General features: G+C 42.5%; 1 protein-coding gene across 3 annotated transcripts; it reads right to left on the bottom strand.

Moving 5' to 3' along the window:
- Positions 1 to 14: 14 nt before the first annotated feature.
- LOC134181175 (small G protein signaling modulator 1-like) lies at positions 15 to 15846 on the bottom strand. 3 transcript variants are annotated; one of them, XM_062648397.1, is made up of 22 exons: positions 15714 to 15846; positions 15584 to 15659; positions 14893 to 15268; positions 14753 to 14820; positions 14608 to 14698; positions 13536 to 13599; positions 13356 to 13481; positions 13094 to 13292; positions 12705 to 13034; positions 11807 to 12002; positions 11588 to 11652; positions 11378 to 11523; positions 11194 to 11262; positions 3271 to 3705; positions 3143 to 3219; positions 3035 to 3085; positions 2249 to 2334; positions 2065 to 2180; positions 1913 to 2006; positions 1741 to 1852; positions 613 to 668; positions 15 to 465 (listed from the first exon to the last, which is right to left on the bottom strand). In XM_062648397.1, the coding sequence occupies exons 1-22, from the start codon at positions 15765 to 15767 to the stop codon at positions 356 to 358; spliced, it is 2997 nt and encodes a 998-aa protein (XP_062504381.1). In that variant the 5' UTR covers positions 15768 to 15846; the 3' UTR covers positions 15 to 355. The 3 variants fall into 3 exon arrangements, with proteins under 3 accessions (XP_062504381.1, XP_062504389.1, XP_062504398.1); XM_062648405.1 differs by having other exon boundaries at positions 3143 to 3231; positions 3289 to 3705; positions 15714 to 15840; XM_062648414.1 differs by lacking the exons at positions 15584 to 15659; positions 15714 to 15846 and adding an exon at positions 15488 to 15514.
- Positions 15847 to 16911: the final 1065 nt, after the last annotated feature.

Here is a 16911-nt window from a genome sequence, read left to right as displayed (position 1 = left end):
AGAAATGCCCCAGTATAAGTGTACACAATTGTATTTCTAATTAACTTAATATAACAAACATAAAAGAGTAAATTGACTTCGGTCAATACTAACAGTATATCAAAAAAACCTCTAACTACAACTAGTCTATTGTACATTTTGTAGAGCAAATACTATTAACTTAATCAATTAACACTACTGCCTTACACCTCGCAAGACCACTGTCCACGTCATCAATGTGATCTTGGTGACCATTATGCCTTAGGAACAGCAAATGAACTAGCTACGTCTTAATCACACCTTAGTTAACCAGGAAGGGCATACTATCATCTGCAGCCAAGCACAAACTGCACTGTTGCGACAATACATATCGTCTTCATGTGACTTGTGGATTACTGATTCCACAGTACAGTTCACGATGAAGATCGGCAACCAACTGACGAGCTCTGTCCATAACAACAGCAACATCGTGGTGCTCAGCCATCTCTAAATCAGAGTACAGTCCAGTTCACATCAACGTTCACAATAATTATTGCTCAATATGTAATTTACTACATGCAAAAATATACGTATTGTATCAATAAAATAAAAGCTAAAACGTCAAAGCAATTTCTCATACATTAAATGTCTCACCATTGAAGAATTTGGTGATGTCTGTGAATCCCATTTCATTGTGTAACAGGACATGCCTACAATAAACCAAAGCTGAGATAAATACACGACCTACTAACCGTTAAGAATCATTTCTCTAAACAGGACTGTTGCCATTGCTGGTATTTTTGTTCAAATGGAGAGATAATGTAATGCATAACTGACACTACTGTACACACCAGAAGATCTGCTCTGAAGAATATGTTGCCTGGTATGTCGAAATCAAGAAAATGACTTATGCAAACAGTGATGAGACAATGGCAACTGAATATAACAACAAATGTAATCAAATCAAACTTTGCTTATATCTGTATTTTATGTTTCTCTACAGCTGACAAAGTTTCAATTAGCACAAGATAGCACAGCCACTGTAGCAATGTTGCTTAGATTTACTCACACGTCCTACTGAGTACATGCAAATAAGAAGGATACTCGTGTTAGCTGTCTTACAACTGTAAATTAGTTATGCAGTAGCAGCACCACTGCATGGACACTAAATGTGTGTGTTGAAACAGTTCTAAAATTACATATGGCTAATTCACATGCATATGAACACAATGCACACATGTGCGCGCACACATGCACACGTGCGCGTGCGCACACACACACACACACACACACACACACACACACATGCATACGCATGCACACACACACACACACACACACACACACACACACACACACACACACACACACACACACACACATTTGCATGCATGTGCTTGTGGACACACATACAGCACTAAACCCTTCAACTGTTTGATCCCTCCCAACTATTGCTTCAATAAACTAGCCTGCACCGATTCCAAGACACTACTCTACTAAATCTCGTGTGCTGAACAAAGATTGTACCAAATTCTTGTTGTTGTTGTTGCATCCTACCATAACTAATTGTCAACAGTTTACAGCTTTGGTCTTAATAATCTAAAAGAAAATTCCTTTTACTTCTTGTGGTCAATCTAGCCATAAAAGTCAGACTGCTCATATCACAACTACATAGCTACATAGTCTCACGTAGTCAGACCTTAACCCCCGTCCTCATTCCAAAATGAGGACAGGGACGGGGGTTAAGGTCTGACTACGCAAACTAATAGCATGATGAATTACTTGTATTGCTGCAGCAATGCAAATGCAATAAATATTCTGAAGAACTGTGACGAGCAGTGGCCAGCGGCCCAGATCATCTCCCAGACATAGAATATCCCATCATACCCAAACTCTGCAGCAGCACACGACACTTGCAATACGCTACAACACACACCACACTAACCAAACTCACCACGTTTGAAATCAACCAGAAACCACCGATGAGTAAAGTAGAGATGAGTGCAGTCCTGGTCTTGAAGCAATTCATGTAGGTCGGGATCCATTACCTACACAGACACAATATGCCCATACCAAGCATAGAAATATGTTGCTTCAAAGGTCTACTCTAAGTAGTGCTCTTAGATTTGAAAAGTTCAAGTCCATCTGATTTTGTTCTCCTGCGTTGAAGTTGCCACCCAATTTGGTCAACAGAATCTGAAAGCAGTTCCACACCATCACTTCTGTGTGCACACGTGAAACCAAAACAACTACAAGTAATGTCGTCAACAATTGACAAGTTCGTACATACCGTCGTCCAGCACGACAAATAGTGGTGCAACAATGTCACACATGCCTTGGATGTAACCGGGATTAAGACGTCCATCCCAAACATAGCTGAGTGAATTAACAAAAGCATTAGTAATAGACACCAACTTCTGCATGTTATGTGTGTTGACAATTACAGAGCCTGCCTGTCTGTCACTATTCTGTACAAATTTTGTTGTTTACCAAGTGTCACTCACTAGTGTCTGCATTTTGTATAGATATTATTAAATCCTACTTCAGTGGTGTGTGTGTGTGTGTGTGTGTGTGTGTGTGTGTGTGTGTGTGTGTGTGTGTGTGTGTGTGCATGTGTGCATGCATGTGTGTGCATGTGTGTGTGTGTGTGTGTGTGTGTGTGTGTGTGTGTGTGTGTGTGTGTGTGTGTGTGTGTGTGTGTGAGTGTCTAAAACATCAATCTCAAAAACTGCCTATAGAATGTTGAAAAACTGTTTCATTGTTTGTGCAACAAAAAGACTCTCCAAGTACATAATAATCACGGTTTAGCTCAATATAGTCCAAAAGCACTTAGCACTACAGTAGCCAACAATCAAATCAGTCCATGTCAACAGCTGCTTGTTTGTCTCATTCTGTTCAATTGACGCCGAGAGTAACAAATTGCAGTTGAGGTGTACTCAGAGCTTATAGTTTAGCAGCCACTATTTTCCTTTTGCCAACAAGTTGCTCACAAAAACATTGCATGCACATGCTGGTACAGTCCATGCACATGCTGGTACAGTGTACATCACATGCCGGTTTAGTGTACATCACATACGTCATGAGAACATTTCTAAGTTTCACCAAGTTTTCTGCATTTTCAAAATATCTATTGATAAAAACAACTATTAATATCCACGTTTCATAGTACACACAACCCACTCACGAATAATTTCGATCGCAACGAACTACATCCTTGTCGATTCGCTCGATGTTAATCTTCAACAATTGAATTAGTTCATCCTGCAACAAACGCTATCACACAACAACTTTGAATTCATGTTGACAAATTACTGAGTATTGCTGCAATACTCTCGAAGAGTCGGCCTCCAAATCCTCGCACCCTGAATCGCCGTCTACCGTTTCAAATAATCCATCAACTTCTTCCAGGTCGTTTGCAACCGGTAATTTACCACCAGCAACTGCCGTGCAAACTGGGCTCAAAGATGTCTCACGAGATGAACCATCTGGGAAGTCTCTAAGGTCCACTGCTGGTGAGTCGTCATTGCTGCAACTAGCGTAGTTACTCAACGTCAAGTATCCGTCAACCTCGTCAGCTGTTTGTTGTTGCAGTCGTTTCTCCTGTCGACTTTGTCGTTTTACCTCTTGTTCTACACCCATCCACTCGTCTATCTTTGCGTTGTACTTTGCTCTTACGTCGGCATCGAGTAGAGCACACTCGGTAGGCCGAAGACCAAACTCATAGTGACCAATCAAATATGGCCATACCTGAACAGACACAGTCAATTACACATGTATGAGAATAAACACTTGAGGTAAAGTAGCAGACCAAATAGTAAAAACAGGAACAAATATATGTCATGTTCTTGGGTGTGGCCATGGGCCGCTACGTTCTCAATGTCACGACACTTTACGAGAAATTGTTTACCATGCACTACTGGTAGATAATCACGCAACACAACTTGAGCAGCATTGTAGACCAGATACTAACAACCATCCTGGAGATGTCTATCGCCCAAATTTTACAGATAGTCGTCCAGCTTAGTTTGATGTTTTTCCATTCGAAACACTAAGCAGCCATTATTCATTTCAAAATCTGCTGTAGGAGCTGCTGGGATGGCTAGTGAAGCAGAAAAATGCTTTTTGACACGAAAGTGAGGTTGCTGCAGCGGAGGATATTTCTACCCTTTGGTCATGGAATCCTTCGGTTTCTTGACTCCATCCAGTCTAGCCGTCCTGAAGATCATCGCTTCCAAGACAGTAGGACTACAGCTAAACTAGAATCACGTTTCGTCAAGTCCTGAATAACGTAATGCAACAACTTTCTGTTCGTTTGTTTCAGTATAGTTCTAGAATGATTTGCTCGAGATTTCAGATAGATAAACATTTGATTTTGGGGATTTGCCAACTTTGGCAAGGGACATTGGCTAAATATGTAAGACTTACTGGATTAGGGTGTTTTGGGGGATCGTTTGGGGATTCGTTTTCAATATATCTATCTATCTATCTATACATACATATATATATATATACAGACTTGGACAAAATTATAGGGACACCCCGCTGTGGGTATGTAGTAACACAATAATTAGGTCACAATGTACCAACTATCAATATTGTTAAGAACTTAATAGTTACCGCGTTGATTGTTAAGTTTCTTGAGAATGCTGTAGACCCTAAATTGCTTTCTTTACGTTTCGCATTGCGGAAAACGAGACCTAAAAGTGTATGACGTCATGGCTGCGTAAGCGTCGTAGGTTAGACTCTCTCTGATCTTGTTTAGTGGCTTCTAGAAAAGCCGGTTTTGATAACGCAAAGGAAAATTGAAGCCCTTCGCCAGTTCCTCAGTACCGAGTGTTCCCGCCTCTCGCCCTCCTGATTGCGTTCGAACATCGCGGAACACTTTCTGCCAAGTTCTGGACACGCGCGGCTGGAATCTGCTGCCACGCCTCTTGTAGAGCATTCCAGAGCTCAGCTGCAGTTCTCGGTTCGCGACGGTTGGCAGCAGTTTTGAGTTCATGCTACAAGTTCTCGATTGGATTCACATCAGGCGATTTTGGAGGCCAGTCCCACAGTGTGACGTCATGCAGGCGTAGCCATTGTCTTGTTGGCGCGTTGTCCTGCTGGAAGACAAAGTCGTCTTCTATCAGTGCCGCTGCGTCTGTAAGCATGTGCTCTTCCAGAACCTGTTGGTACGCCGTGCTGTCCAAACGACCTTCCAGTTTCACCAGAGACCCCACACCATGCCAACACATCGATCCCCACACCATCACACTAGCCGCGTGCTGGACCGTACGGTCACAACATTCAGGGAGAAATTCCTCACCTTTGCGACGCCAAACGTACAGAGCACCATCGTTTCCTATGCTGACTTTTGACTCATCTGTAAAAAGAACAGATTTCCAGTCATCCAAAGTCCATTGTGTGTGAGTGGTTGTCCATCCCAGTCGCAAACGCCGATGGTTTTCTGTTAGCAGTCGGTTTTTTCTAGGCCTCCGAGCTTTCACTCCTGTCTCACTGAGACGACGACGGACTGTTCTACTTGACACCTGCTTGCCGGTTTCATCAGCCAGCTGATACGAGAGCAGTCGTGATGGTGCTCTGCGGTTCTGCAGTGCCATTCTCTTCAGTCGATGATCTTCCCGGATTGTCGTTGCCTTCCCACGTCCAGATCGTTTTTCATAATCGCTGCTGCCATGGGAAAGCTGTTGCAGGCATTGATGAACCGAATTCCTGGAGCGGCGGACAAAAGCTGCGATCTGACGCACAGAATGGCCAACTGAGTGAAGGGCTTCAATTTTCCCTCGCGTTTTTGGACTCGACTGTTTGCCTGGAGGCATCGCTGCAACTCGTGAAATATCGCACGGAACAAGACTCTGCAACTGCGTGCAGCTGAACGTTCAGGCTAACTTATCGCCTAAGTTTGGCGGTCTCAAGGGCAGCGGTTTTAGTGCAGCTGACATTTTGGCGGTAGCAGTTTGAGATTTTGCTACGTAAAACGTGGACCGGAAGTGACATGTCAATGTTCTTTTGTTGCTATAACTTTTTTAGTTTTTGTCTTAGCAGGAGTTTTTTGTAATTAATTAGTGTCGCATGATTTTTGAATACGTTGAAGTTTGTTTATTGATTAAAATGGCAAAACAATTCAAATTGTGATGACATGCGTGAAATCAATGCGCAAAAACAGATGATTCGCCTTTTTTTCATATTGTTGATAAGAGGACCCACAAAATTGTTTTCACTCTCTACTACAGAGCATTCTTAGATTGTATGCCAAGAATGAGCATCCAAGAGCGATGAACGTGTACAAAGACAAGAAAAGTAGGAATGGCCGTCTTCCTTCTTCAAAGCAAACTAGATGCGCAGTAGGTAGTAAGTAAAGCTGCAGTCTTGAACACAAGCTATGTTACATACTAACAATGGCGCAATCCATGAAAAAAGAAATTCAAAAAACATTTGGTTTTGGTAAAGAAAAATTCAGTGCCAAAGTTAGACTAGACACAAAAATGCCAGGTGTCCCTATAATTTTGTCCAAGTCTGTATATGTATATATATATATTTATTTTATTATATTTTTAAAAACTAACCCAAAACCAACCCAAATCCCCCCCCCCCCCCCCACTCTACAAAAAGTCTAGAACGTCATCAGAGCAATCTACAGACAATCTCTCTACAATTATCTTTGCATTATACAACCAGAGTTTAATAGAAAGCCATTGGTGGAAATAGGACATGGCCTGGCTCATTGTGAGATGACTGTGGAATGTTGCTCTTCTGCAGATTGATTTTATATATATACAAATAAAATATACAAATCATGTAGTCCATTCTTTGCCCGGGGCAATTAATTAAGTTAATTAACACAATTCCAGCATCTAGACTCTTGGGACATAATAAAATTCGATTATCTAAGCAGAGACACCCATGGGCGACGATAAAGTGGCTATCCGTCATTGGAGCATTGAGTTTCATGACAGAAATTCTTTGGAAAATGCTTCGAGCAGCAGTTGTCAACCATGCAAGGCGAATTTTTGTTGAGCAGTCCACATGGTCCGTGGATCATGTTGGCCATCACATCACTGACAAAGTAAATTTGAGCAAATTTAGCAGTAGAATTTTCTGGAGGAGCAAGACTTCCGATAGACTGACAGATTTGTCCCTGAACTTTAAAACAGAAATTCCAACCGGTGCGAGCTTTAATTTCATCGCATCCAAAGGATGTCAACTGAAAAGCCAAGTTATACGCTCGAATGTTTAAGAGGAAATGCTGCGCTTCAACCGATTGTTCCAAACAGAGATTGACCAATGGGGTAGGCGGTTTGGGTATGGTGGGTAACAAAACTTTCCCGCCACTGCAGCAGATGCCTGGTGGTTCCTTCTTCCATGTCAGTGCTTCGCAATGTTTACACTTGATGTTCATTTTGCCAATGTTGTTAGGAGTAGGCTTCAGTGTAAGATATCTAATAGAAACTTTTAGTAAATGACGGCGACATGCAAGATAGAGGCGAACCTGTACGCCAAAGAACCGTTTGTGGTATTGCTATAACTATGATTTTCCATAAGGATTGATGACGGTATGCATTGCCTACATAGACACAGTTCCAAAAAGGAGACAACTTGGTTAGAAAGTATAAGAATATTTTAGAAGTATGTGATTATTGACGTGCATGCTAAGCGTGTGTTGAGAAAGACAGCGGTGCTCATCGTTAACTCTTTCATTGACTGGAGAAGAAGTTTTAGTAGTAGCTTTTGCGATCAGTCGAGAGGCACTGCGCTGGCACTGTACATGTCAGTCAAGCCGGCGAGTAGCTTCGTTATCTTTTTCCTGTTGCAGTGATAACTTTCGTTGCTTTGCCTTTGACGAAATAGCAGACAGAGAGCGCTTTTTGGGAGGCATTTTGACAGTGTACAGGCAGGTTTGCTGTAATGACAACTTTTTGTCACGCTTTAGCCAAAACAGCAAAGAGTGTTTGTGACGTCACACTAGATGACGCAACAATGAGTAGGCATCGAATGACATCAAGAAGTACAGATGAACGCCAGCAATGTCTAGTTAGAGGACAGACTACCGAAAACGTCACCAGTTGCTATTCCAAACTGAGAAAAGGCCGCATGCTAAAGGAGAAGCGAGGAAGTGCAGCAGTTTGCGAGCGCATAGGGAACAAACTTTTTGTGACGTCACGATTTTCAAAAAAACACCAACACAAAGCAAAGTACAGGGTACTGGCCACCGCGGAGAGCACCAGTTGCTTTACGAAAGTAGAGAAGATTATGTGCTAAAGGAGGAGCGGAAAGAAATAGCAGTTTGCAAGCAATTACAAAACAAAAATCAAAATGGCTGCACCCATCGGCCTACTTTCCTTTATAGGTACAGATATATAAAGACAAAATCCTATTTGTTTGTTCACCTACTACTTTCTCACGCTTGGCTCATTGTTGCTCAAATTCTCCAGACATGGTTACCGAATGAAAAGGAACGTAACGATGTCGGTTTTGATAGGTGGGTCCCCTTTCAGTGGTTGACCCTCGAGCGATAAACTTTCTATTCTGTCCGACATCGATCGGATTGCTAAGAACGACATTCAAGAGCATAAGGCGCACGGGAATAAACAGTATTTCACTTTCGCATAGTCAAAACAGCAGAAATAGATTGTTTAATAAAACATTATAGGCAATGTCACAATAGGTGACGCCACAATTAAATGCGATGTCACAAATACGTGATGACACAATGGATTACACTTAATGGCTTCTTTTAGGGTTCAAGGGACGATGCCCATTTTAAACTTTACTACAAGTGTATTTCAGTTCAGTCTAAGAGCGCTTCATGTCTTTCTTGCAAGTTTTCTAAATTACAATTAAATTGATGTCAACTTGTGCCAGCTGTAACTATCCAAAGCTAACCAGCAGCATAAGGAATCTAGTTGTAAAATTAAAATGGAATACTTGCTGCTAATTACTTAGAACATCCAACTCAGGGTAGTCCCCAGGATTTTTGTAAGGGGTGGTGAAAATTCTCATGACCCCGCCCCCATATAATTTTTTAACGAAACGCATTTTAATTAATCTAGAAGCCAATCAAACTTGCTTGACAGTCTTATACTAGATAGTATATATAGACCTGTCTATATACCCATTGTTCTACTGATGTGAACCAAACCTAAAACTTATTTGTTCTCATTTGTTGCAACCTTTTTGGACAATTTCTATGGGGAATCAGATGCCATTACCTGTTAATTAAAGGGACAAAAAAACACCTTTTAACGCCAAACTAATCTAGCGTGTGCACATTCTCACAACTACTTACCACAATCATTGTGCTAAAAAGAGGAGGGGTTTTAGGTCAAGGATTAGTATGACTCACACATCCCAGTATATCTCAACTTGGAATACGCGTCAAACTAAAAAGTCCGTTAATTAAAGCCTGTGAGAAATTTTCAGAGCTCGAGCAATAGATATTTGATTCGCATAATCAGTCGAGAACACGTGATTGGGAGGGGCAACATATCTACAGACCGCATTAATTAATTTGTACTCTATCTACCTACTCCACTACAATGACACGCCTCAGATTCGCCTAGACGCTCCCAACAAAACAGCAACAAGAATCAAGCTTGTTGTGCTAGTCATTGTTATCATTTTTCGGTCTCTATGGAGAATCTAGTCGCAGTTCTCAGCCATGGCCAAGGTGATGAAGGCCAGGGGCCGATTTAGGAAGCGCTAGGCTTGACAGGGGCCACAAAGAATCAATTACGCATGATTATCAGATAGCATGATGAAGTAACTTGGTTTCAAGCAGTTAATGATATATCTAATAATTGAATTCTTCTTACTCTAGACGATGTCAACACAATAGCAAGTGAATTCGCAGTCATCTGATTGGTCTTTTAGTAATGGTGACAATGGTTTCGATCTCGATTCTGACCATTCACCATGATGATCATCATTGTGTTGACTGATGGTGTGACTGCCAGTCCTGGAACTGCTGCTAGCGTTGCTGACTTGCATTTCTGCCTGTTGCCGCGACGGCGGTGGGGGTAGAGATTGCGGTGGAGAATCAGCATATCGAACAGATCTTGGCAAATACTCTGCAGTCCTCGACGCACCGCCCCGACGGAACATCCTCCATGGGTCCTGATTCATGTCTGTAGATCTGATCGACCCAAGAACAAAACGAGAGTGACTATATCCGGGTCCCGGCTAGCCTCGAATTTCCATTTCTGCTTCGACCGTAGATAGCGTAAGTGCGCAACTTGCCAAGGTGCCATGATCGTATAAAGTTAAACCCTGGGGAAGCTGGCTGAGGGGCCGCGCAAAACTTGCTGGGGGCCGCATGCGGCCCCGGGGGCCGCATTTGGCCATGGCTGAGTTCTGACAAGTCTTTCTCATTTATTTCTATTGCTAACCTGTTTATTGTTAGTTCTCTAGAGCTGTCTAATATTCTGCAGTAGTTACACTCCAAATTAAAAACGTCTAGTGATGCTAGAGGGGAACTGCAGTTGCTACCGACGCAATTGTGGGCGGTGCATGACAACCACTGTTGCTTTTTGAATACTTGTATTACAATCAAGTTCATACCATATGGCAGTCATCCCCCTAATTGGTCCTACCATCACACCAAACATCCCGGCCTTCTAGGCAAAGAACTAAAATAATATGCAAAGAATTAGTTGCTTGCCTCAAACAACTTTGTAAATTTTTAAAATACAAAGTTCGTTGTCTTCATAGCTACAATAGAGAACGGTAGACTCAAAGAACAACTGTTACAGAGACAGCTAATTAAATCAGTGTATGGTGACTCTAAAAGAATGCAATTAAACGTTTAGCTTATCTGATCATGTCAAAACGAGGCGGGTCTAGGACGGCGCTTTACACATCACAATGCGGAACTTGTAATTTTTTGAGTTAAATAATCGTAGCTACCCCATCTCTATTTACCGGTGTCTCCACCTGCTTTCGGTACATGCTTGTACGTGCTCGGAATCCCCAGATCTATAAATTTTCCAAGACCGAGCAAAATGTGTGAAGGGACTCTAGCGGAGCGCCGTGCCTTTTGTATGCTGGGGACAACCCTGCAACTGTAACTAAAATTCTAGACAAGATACTAATTTCATGGTACCTAAGTACTCACAATTGAATGCACACGAGAAAAGCCGGGCAATGTAGCTAGTATAGAGCTAACGTAATATTTTAATTAATTAAATGTTACTCATTGTTTGCTCTGATAATCACAACCTCTTATTATGAGTCACTTACCTTCGCTCTGATGTGTGAATGAACGCCACCATAATAAACAAGTCGCAGCAATTCCTTCTTATCACACACCTAACAAAACTGCATGTCAAATACTCACTCACACCAAGAGAACATAAAGAGAGAAGATCTTCTCTCTTTATATGCTCCTGCACACACAAATTTGATCTCAAGATCTCATTTGTACATTGCCACGTGAAAGTACGGTTTCCCATAATTCCTCAGTCACACCTACAGATGCATCACATGGTCGATCGATTGGAACGATTTTGTTAGACACAAATCCCAGCAGATGCCTCCTCAAGTAGGACATGTGTCTTACATGACTCAACCCTAATGATAAATGTTTGGACTTCAATATACAAGAAGTTTAGCACAGCAACACATAGAAACTCACATCCATAGAATGCTCTTGACTTAATCTGATGTATCACTTGCTCGCAAGCACTTTGAACACGTGCCCTACAACAGAAACACACTAATATATCAAAATAAGATTTAAAAATTTACATGAGCACACATCTACTAGTACACAAGCGTGCGCGCGCACACACACACACACACACACACACACACACACACACACACACTCACACACACAACACTCCCAACTCACTCTGAATCATTAATAGAAGACCTTTCGGATGAAGACACAATATTCTTCTCACATTCCATGTCATCTGACTCACCAATAGCCTCTGCCAACATGCCATATGCATTGTTAAGGTCACCACCCATGCTAAGCTCATTACTACAAACAGGCTTCACAGCACGCCTATCAGATATGAGTTTATACGAGTCCATCAGACCAGCTAACAATACAGCAGAACAACATCAGATCAAATAATACTCATAATTCATAAACAAGCACACACACACACACACACACACACACACACACACACACACACACACACACACACACACACACATGCATGCACAGACACCTAAAAAATCCTAAATGTCAGGGGCTGCCACTCAGAGGTCACGCCCCAGCTGTTAAGCTGGACCTTGTGCGCTGCTCAGGGAACTCTGGGCCTGCGCTAGCAAACTCCTGGAGCCAAGCCAGGCACTCGCAGGAGCACCGACTTGTGAAGCCAACTGTGGTGTGAGCACTCGAAGTCTCACCAGGACCTCAGTGGCTGATGTCACGTCACAGCCGATGGCCGCTTAGAACCCCAGTCAATGACCAGGTACTCATTTATACTCCTGAGTCGAGAGAAGCAAATGTGTGTTAGTTTCTTGCTTAAGGAAATTATGCCCTAGCTCGCCATCACTGTGACTTGAACTTGCAACCCTTCAAGGTCCCGAATGTAAACACTCCATAAGATGACTCTCTAACCAACTGAGCTATCACACCACACATATGCAAACACACACACACACACACACACACACACACACACACACACACACACACACACACACACACACACACACACACACACACACACACACACACACACACACACACACACACACACACACACACACACACACACACACACACACACCTTTTACTCCTGTCTCTACTCCATGAATAACATGAAAGACATAGTGATTTGATGCCTGCCTCGCCTCTTGGAATGGATCGTCAGGAACGACATAGTCAATAGGCTGTAGAGCAATCTTTCCCTGACGTTGGTTTTTCCGACGTGTCGGAAATATGCTGTCCTGCTTAGACTTCCGTGCCCACAATGGCGGACTCAGTCGTCCGTGAGGTAAAAGACCGGTTTCCAGAGAGACCAGAAAGGACGTGAGCGAGCCACCAGAAGGAAACACTAGAGGTGGAAACTGACGGCCATCTTGAGCAATCAACTGTGTTTGCTCAGATTCATCGTCGGCTGGAACAAATATACATGTCAACAACTAACATGTAGTGACCAAAAGAGAATTCAAGTACCTTGTTTGTGACAATGTATGGAAACGATTTTCCTGATGTCAAGTGACACCACAAGATCTATCCCATCACATATCCCATTCTCCAGTTGCTGGTCACGTTGAGGTGATACAAGGAAGTTAGGTGTCCATTTCAGTATCACCTGATCATTAAACTGATGAAGTGAGAGATACCCGGGAATCCCATCAGAACTCTTGCTGTCCTGTTATGTAGTAAAGTTTAAAACACTCAGTGCTTGATACCAAAAACGCTATGAAAGACTTACTTTATGTACAATGACGTTGTTCTTGGCAAAGAGTAATGTGGAAGTGCTTGTCTGATGAAGCATCTCGATGTGTTCTTTCACTTGGGTACAAGCTGTCGTTTCACAGTACGTGTGAGGGCTAGGTAGCTATGTACATAAGACATTGATGGCAAATTCTAATTATAGACACGTAGAAAATACTGTTTCCAAAGCTGGAAGATCTAATAGTGACAAAACTGAATCCTTGTGGCAAGCACCAAACAGCCTGGCACAAAAATAAATAAATAACAGCAAGCACCAATGAGTCCACACATGAAGACAAGCACACACACACACACACACACACACACACACACACACACACACACACACACACACACACACACACACACACAGATACACACATGCACACACACACACACACACACACACACACACACACACACACACACACACACACACACACACACACCTAAGAAAATCCTAAATGTCAGGAGCTGCCTCTCAGAGGTCACACTCCCAGCTGTTAAGCTGGACCCTGTGCGCTGCTCAGGGAACTCTGGGACTGCGCTAGCAAACTCCTGGAGCCAAGCCAGGCACTCGCAGGAGCACCGACTTGTGAAGCCAACTGTGGTGTGAGCACCTGAAGTCTCACCAGGACCCCAGTGGCTGATGTCATGTCACAGCCGATGGTCGCTTAGGACCCCAGTCAATGACCAGGTACTCATTTATACTCCTGAGTCAAGAGAAGCAAATGTGTGTTAGTTTCTTGCTTAAAGGAAATTATGCCATAGCTTGCCATCACTGTGACTTGAACTTGTGACCCTTCAAGGTCCCGGATATAAACACTCCGTAAGATGACTCTCTAACCAACTGAGCTATCACACTACACACACACACACACACACACACACACACACACACACACACACACACACACACACACACACACGTACATGACTCCTACAACGGCCAAACGAAAAAATGGTCTAATAACTGCAAAGTTTAAATTTGATCGAATCCAGCTTTGTGGCGAAATTAGACATAGTTTTGTGTGATTATGAATCTGTCTAGTAAAGCCATACTTAAAAGAAAGAAAAATGAGTCTATCATAGTAAGTTTGGGCAAGAGCTAGCTCATCAAATCCTAACCAAGAAAACAAGGAACTATACAGCTAACTACAATAGTTAAACAAATAGACACAATGCCAAGTCTAAGGCTCATAGGAAAGTAAGCAGACTGACAAACGAAAGAGACACAAAAAATCACGAACCTTTGTTTATCAATCAACTCTGGAGCTGGAGGATCAGACCGTAGATGTTCGGATGTTTTAATCTTAGAGAAGTCCAAAACGTTAGGACCGGCTGTCAACATAACATGATCAGCAATTGCAACATACATGATTATGATAGAAATACCCAACAGGTTGGCAAATATGGGTCCATCCACTGCATGAGCCAGCAACGCTCCTTCTTCATAAAAATGGCTAAAATAATTAAACCAAAAACATATTAATATAAAATTAGTTCTGTGAACTGGATAACTGTGAAATGTATACTTGACATTCTTTAGTATGACATCTACCAATTCTCCTAGCAGTTTCTCTACCAGAGCTATCCGAACCCACAACACTCTCAGTGCAGTCGTATTACATCGAAGCTTTCGATGTTGAGCCAGATATCGACTCTTAAACTGATGTAGCCGTTTCTTAAAATCTTCCGTCTTCTCGTACACACCAGTTGCACTTCTTGATATCTTCACAGTCTGTGCTGAGCTATTGGTCTGTTGAACAGTCATGATCTCATTACAAACTCGGTAAAGCTCAGCTGCCGGAGCACAGAAGTGAGCAAGTCGACCCAATACAAGCTCGAATGTAGATGATGATACAAAGAGTCTGCTACGCACACAATGTGCGAAGCAAGCCTCAATCTCAACTACAAAAAGACACCAAAAATAAATAACAAATAAGCATGTACCAGAACAAATGTCTAAACCAATCATACAACAAAAAAATTAATTCATTATTTATTACAAAAACCCTGCATAGTACACCTATGCATGAAGGAAATGTGTTAGAATATCAAGGATACTACAGTACTGTGGAGCTGCAGCAACGTAGCAACCAAGTTTACTTTTTGCTCAAAGTAACGTACATCATAGTTCTAGCATGTCACCGCCCGTATCATCTCTACAGACTTCCTAGCGTCGCACTCACATCATCACACTACAACCTACACCTAGTGACTAACCGCATAACGTCAGCACGATGCCGCCCTCTTCGTGAACGAACTTGCGCGTGACAACTTCCTCCATGAGCTGCTTTACCTTAAAAAAACAAGCAATAAGCACAGAGACGACAACCATGCGGACGACGCTTACAGCTCTCTTGACACCACTCAGCAAACGTTCGCGTTCGACTCGCCAACGAGACATGATTGACTCCGGAAGGATCGTGTCTTGACTTCGGTCAGAGGACACGACGGTGACTCAAGAGTGCGCAAAACTGCCGGCGAAGCACCTGCGTGCGCAACCTGCAAAGGGACAGAAAGACAGGGAGGGTGGAAAAATAGATCAAAGAGACCGCCTTCGTCGACCGGATGTCTCAACGTGTTAGCATTTGTGCTCAAATATTTAACTAATCAATATGCACTTGTGGTCAAATTTTAGCACGAAAACGGTCATACATTTATAGTACATATACACTGGGTGCTTTCACACGACGTTTCTAACCTGGGTTAACTTTAATTAATTTAGCTCCAGACGCCATCTAGCATATTGGTCTTAGTTAGTGGCTTTGGCTAACCTACTAAAAAAACCACTTGCAAGCTAGGTTATAACTCGGTCGCTCCGCCTACAACTAAGTCACTCCGCCTTTTAGTCATAGCCAAGAATGGCTCGTTTTCTAGAATATGCTACAAACGCTTCAAAGCTACACAGGCGTGTCTTCAGTGGAAAAGGAGAAGGCGAAGAAAAGCGCGTCGGCAACGAGAGGTCCTTGTTACTACTCTCCTAGTGTTGCTGCGCAGAATGTAGAACCAGATGTTGCTTGTAAATATCATGCCTTTATTGAGAGGACGAAACCCTTCAAACCTTCCAGACATTGACGGGACAACAATGATAGGATATGCATAGTACTGTACGTGTATCTAGATTGGCTAGTGGGTCATTTCTGTGTTGTGTGAACGCTGCTCAGTGGTAACCTAAAAAATTACATGTTTCATATGGTGGTGTTTACTCAGCTAGCTTATTATTTAATTAATCTATGTTAACCCAGGGTCAGTGTGAAAGCACCCACTGTGCCTGCTCTTGTAAACCCATACACCGGCATCGAGGCACGTGACTGTATTTAATTAATTAATTAACTTAGACAGTACACTGTAGCTGTATAATAATTAAATTCCATAGGATTCAGCCAATGCTCCTGGAGCGCTAAAAGTCCATCTCATCAAACAGTTCAGATATATAGTCCATCGAGGATTTGAATTCTTGGCTAAAACTGAGATCATTCATCATGAACTTGTGTTTCCCTTGCCTGTAACGTTTGTATACTAGTGCAATACAACGTATAATATATCAA

Source organism: Corticium candelabrum, chromosome 1 (genome assembly GCF_963422355.1).
Source record: "Corticium candelabrum chromosome 1, ooCorCand1.1, whole genome shotgun sequence".
In the NCBI taxonomy this organism is placed as follows: Eukaryota; Metazoa; Porifera; class Homoscleromorpha; order Homosclerophorida; family Plakinidae; genus Corticium; species Corticium candelabrum.
The sequence above is the reverse complement of the archived record's forward strand: the minus strand, read 5'-3'. Positions and strand labels throughout refer to the sequence as shown.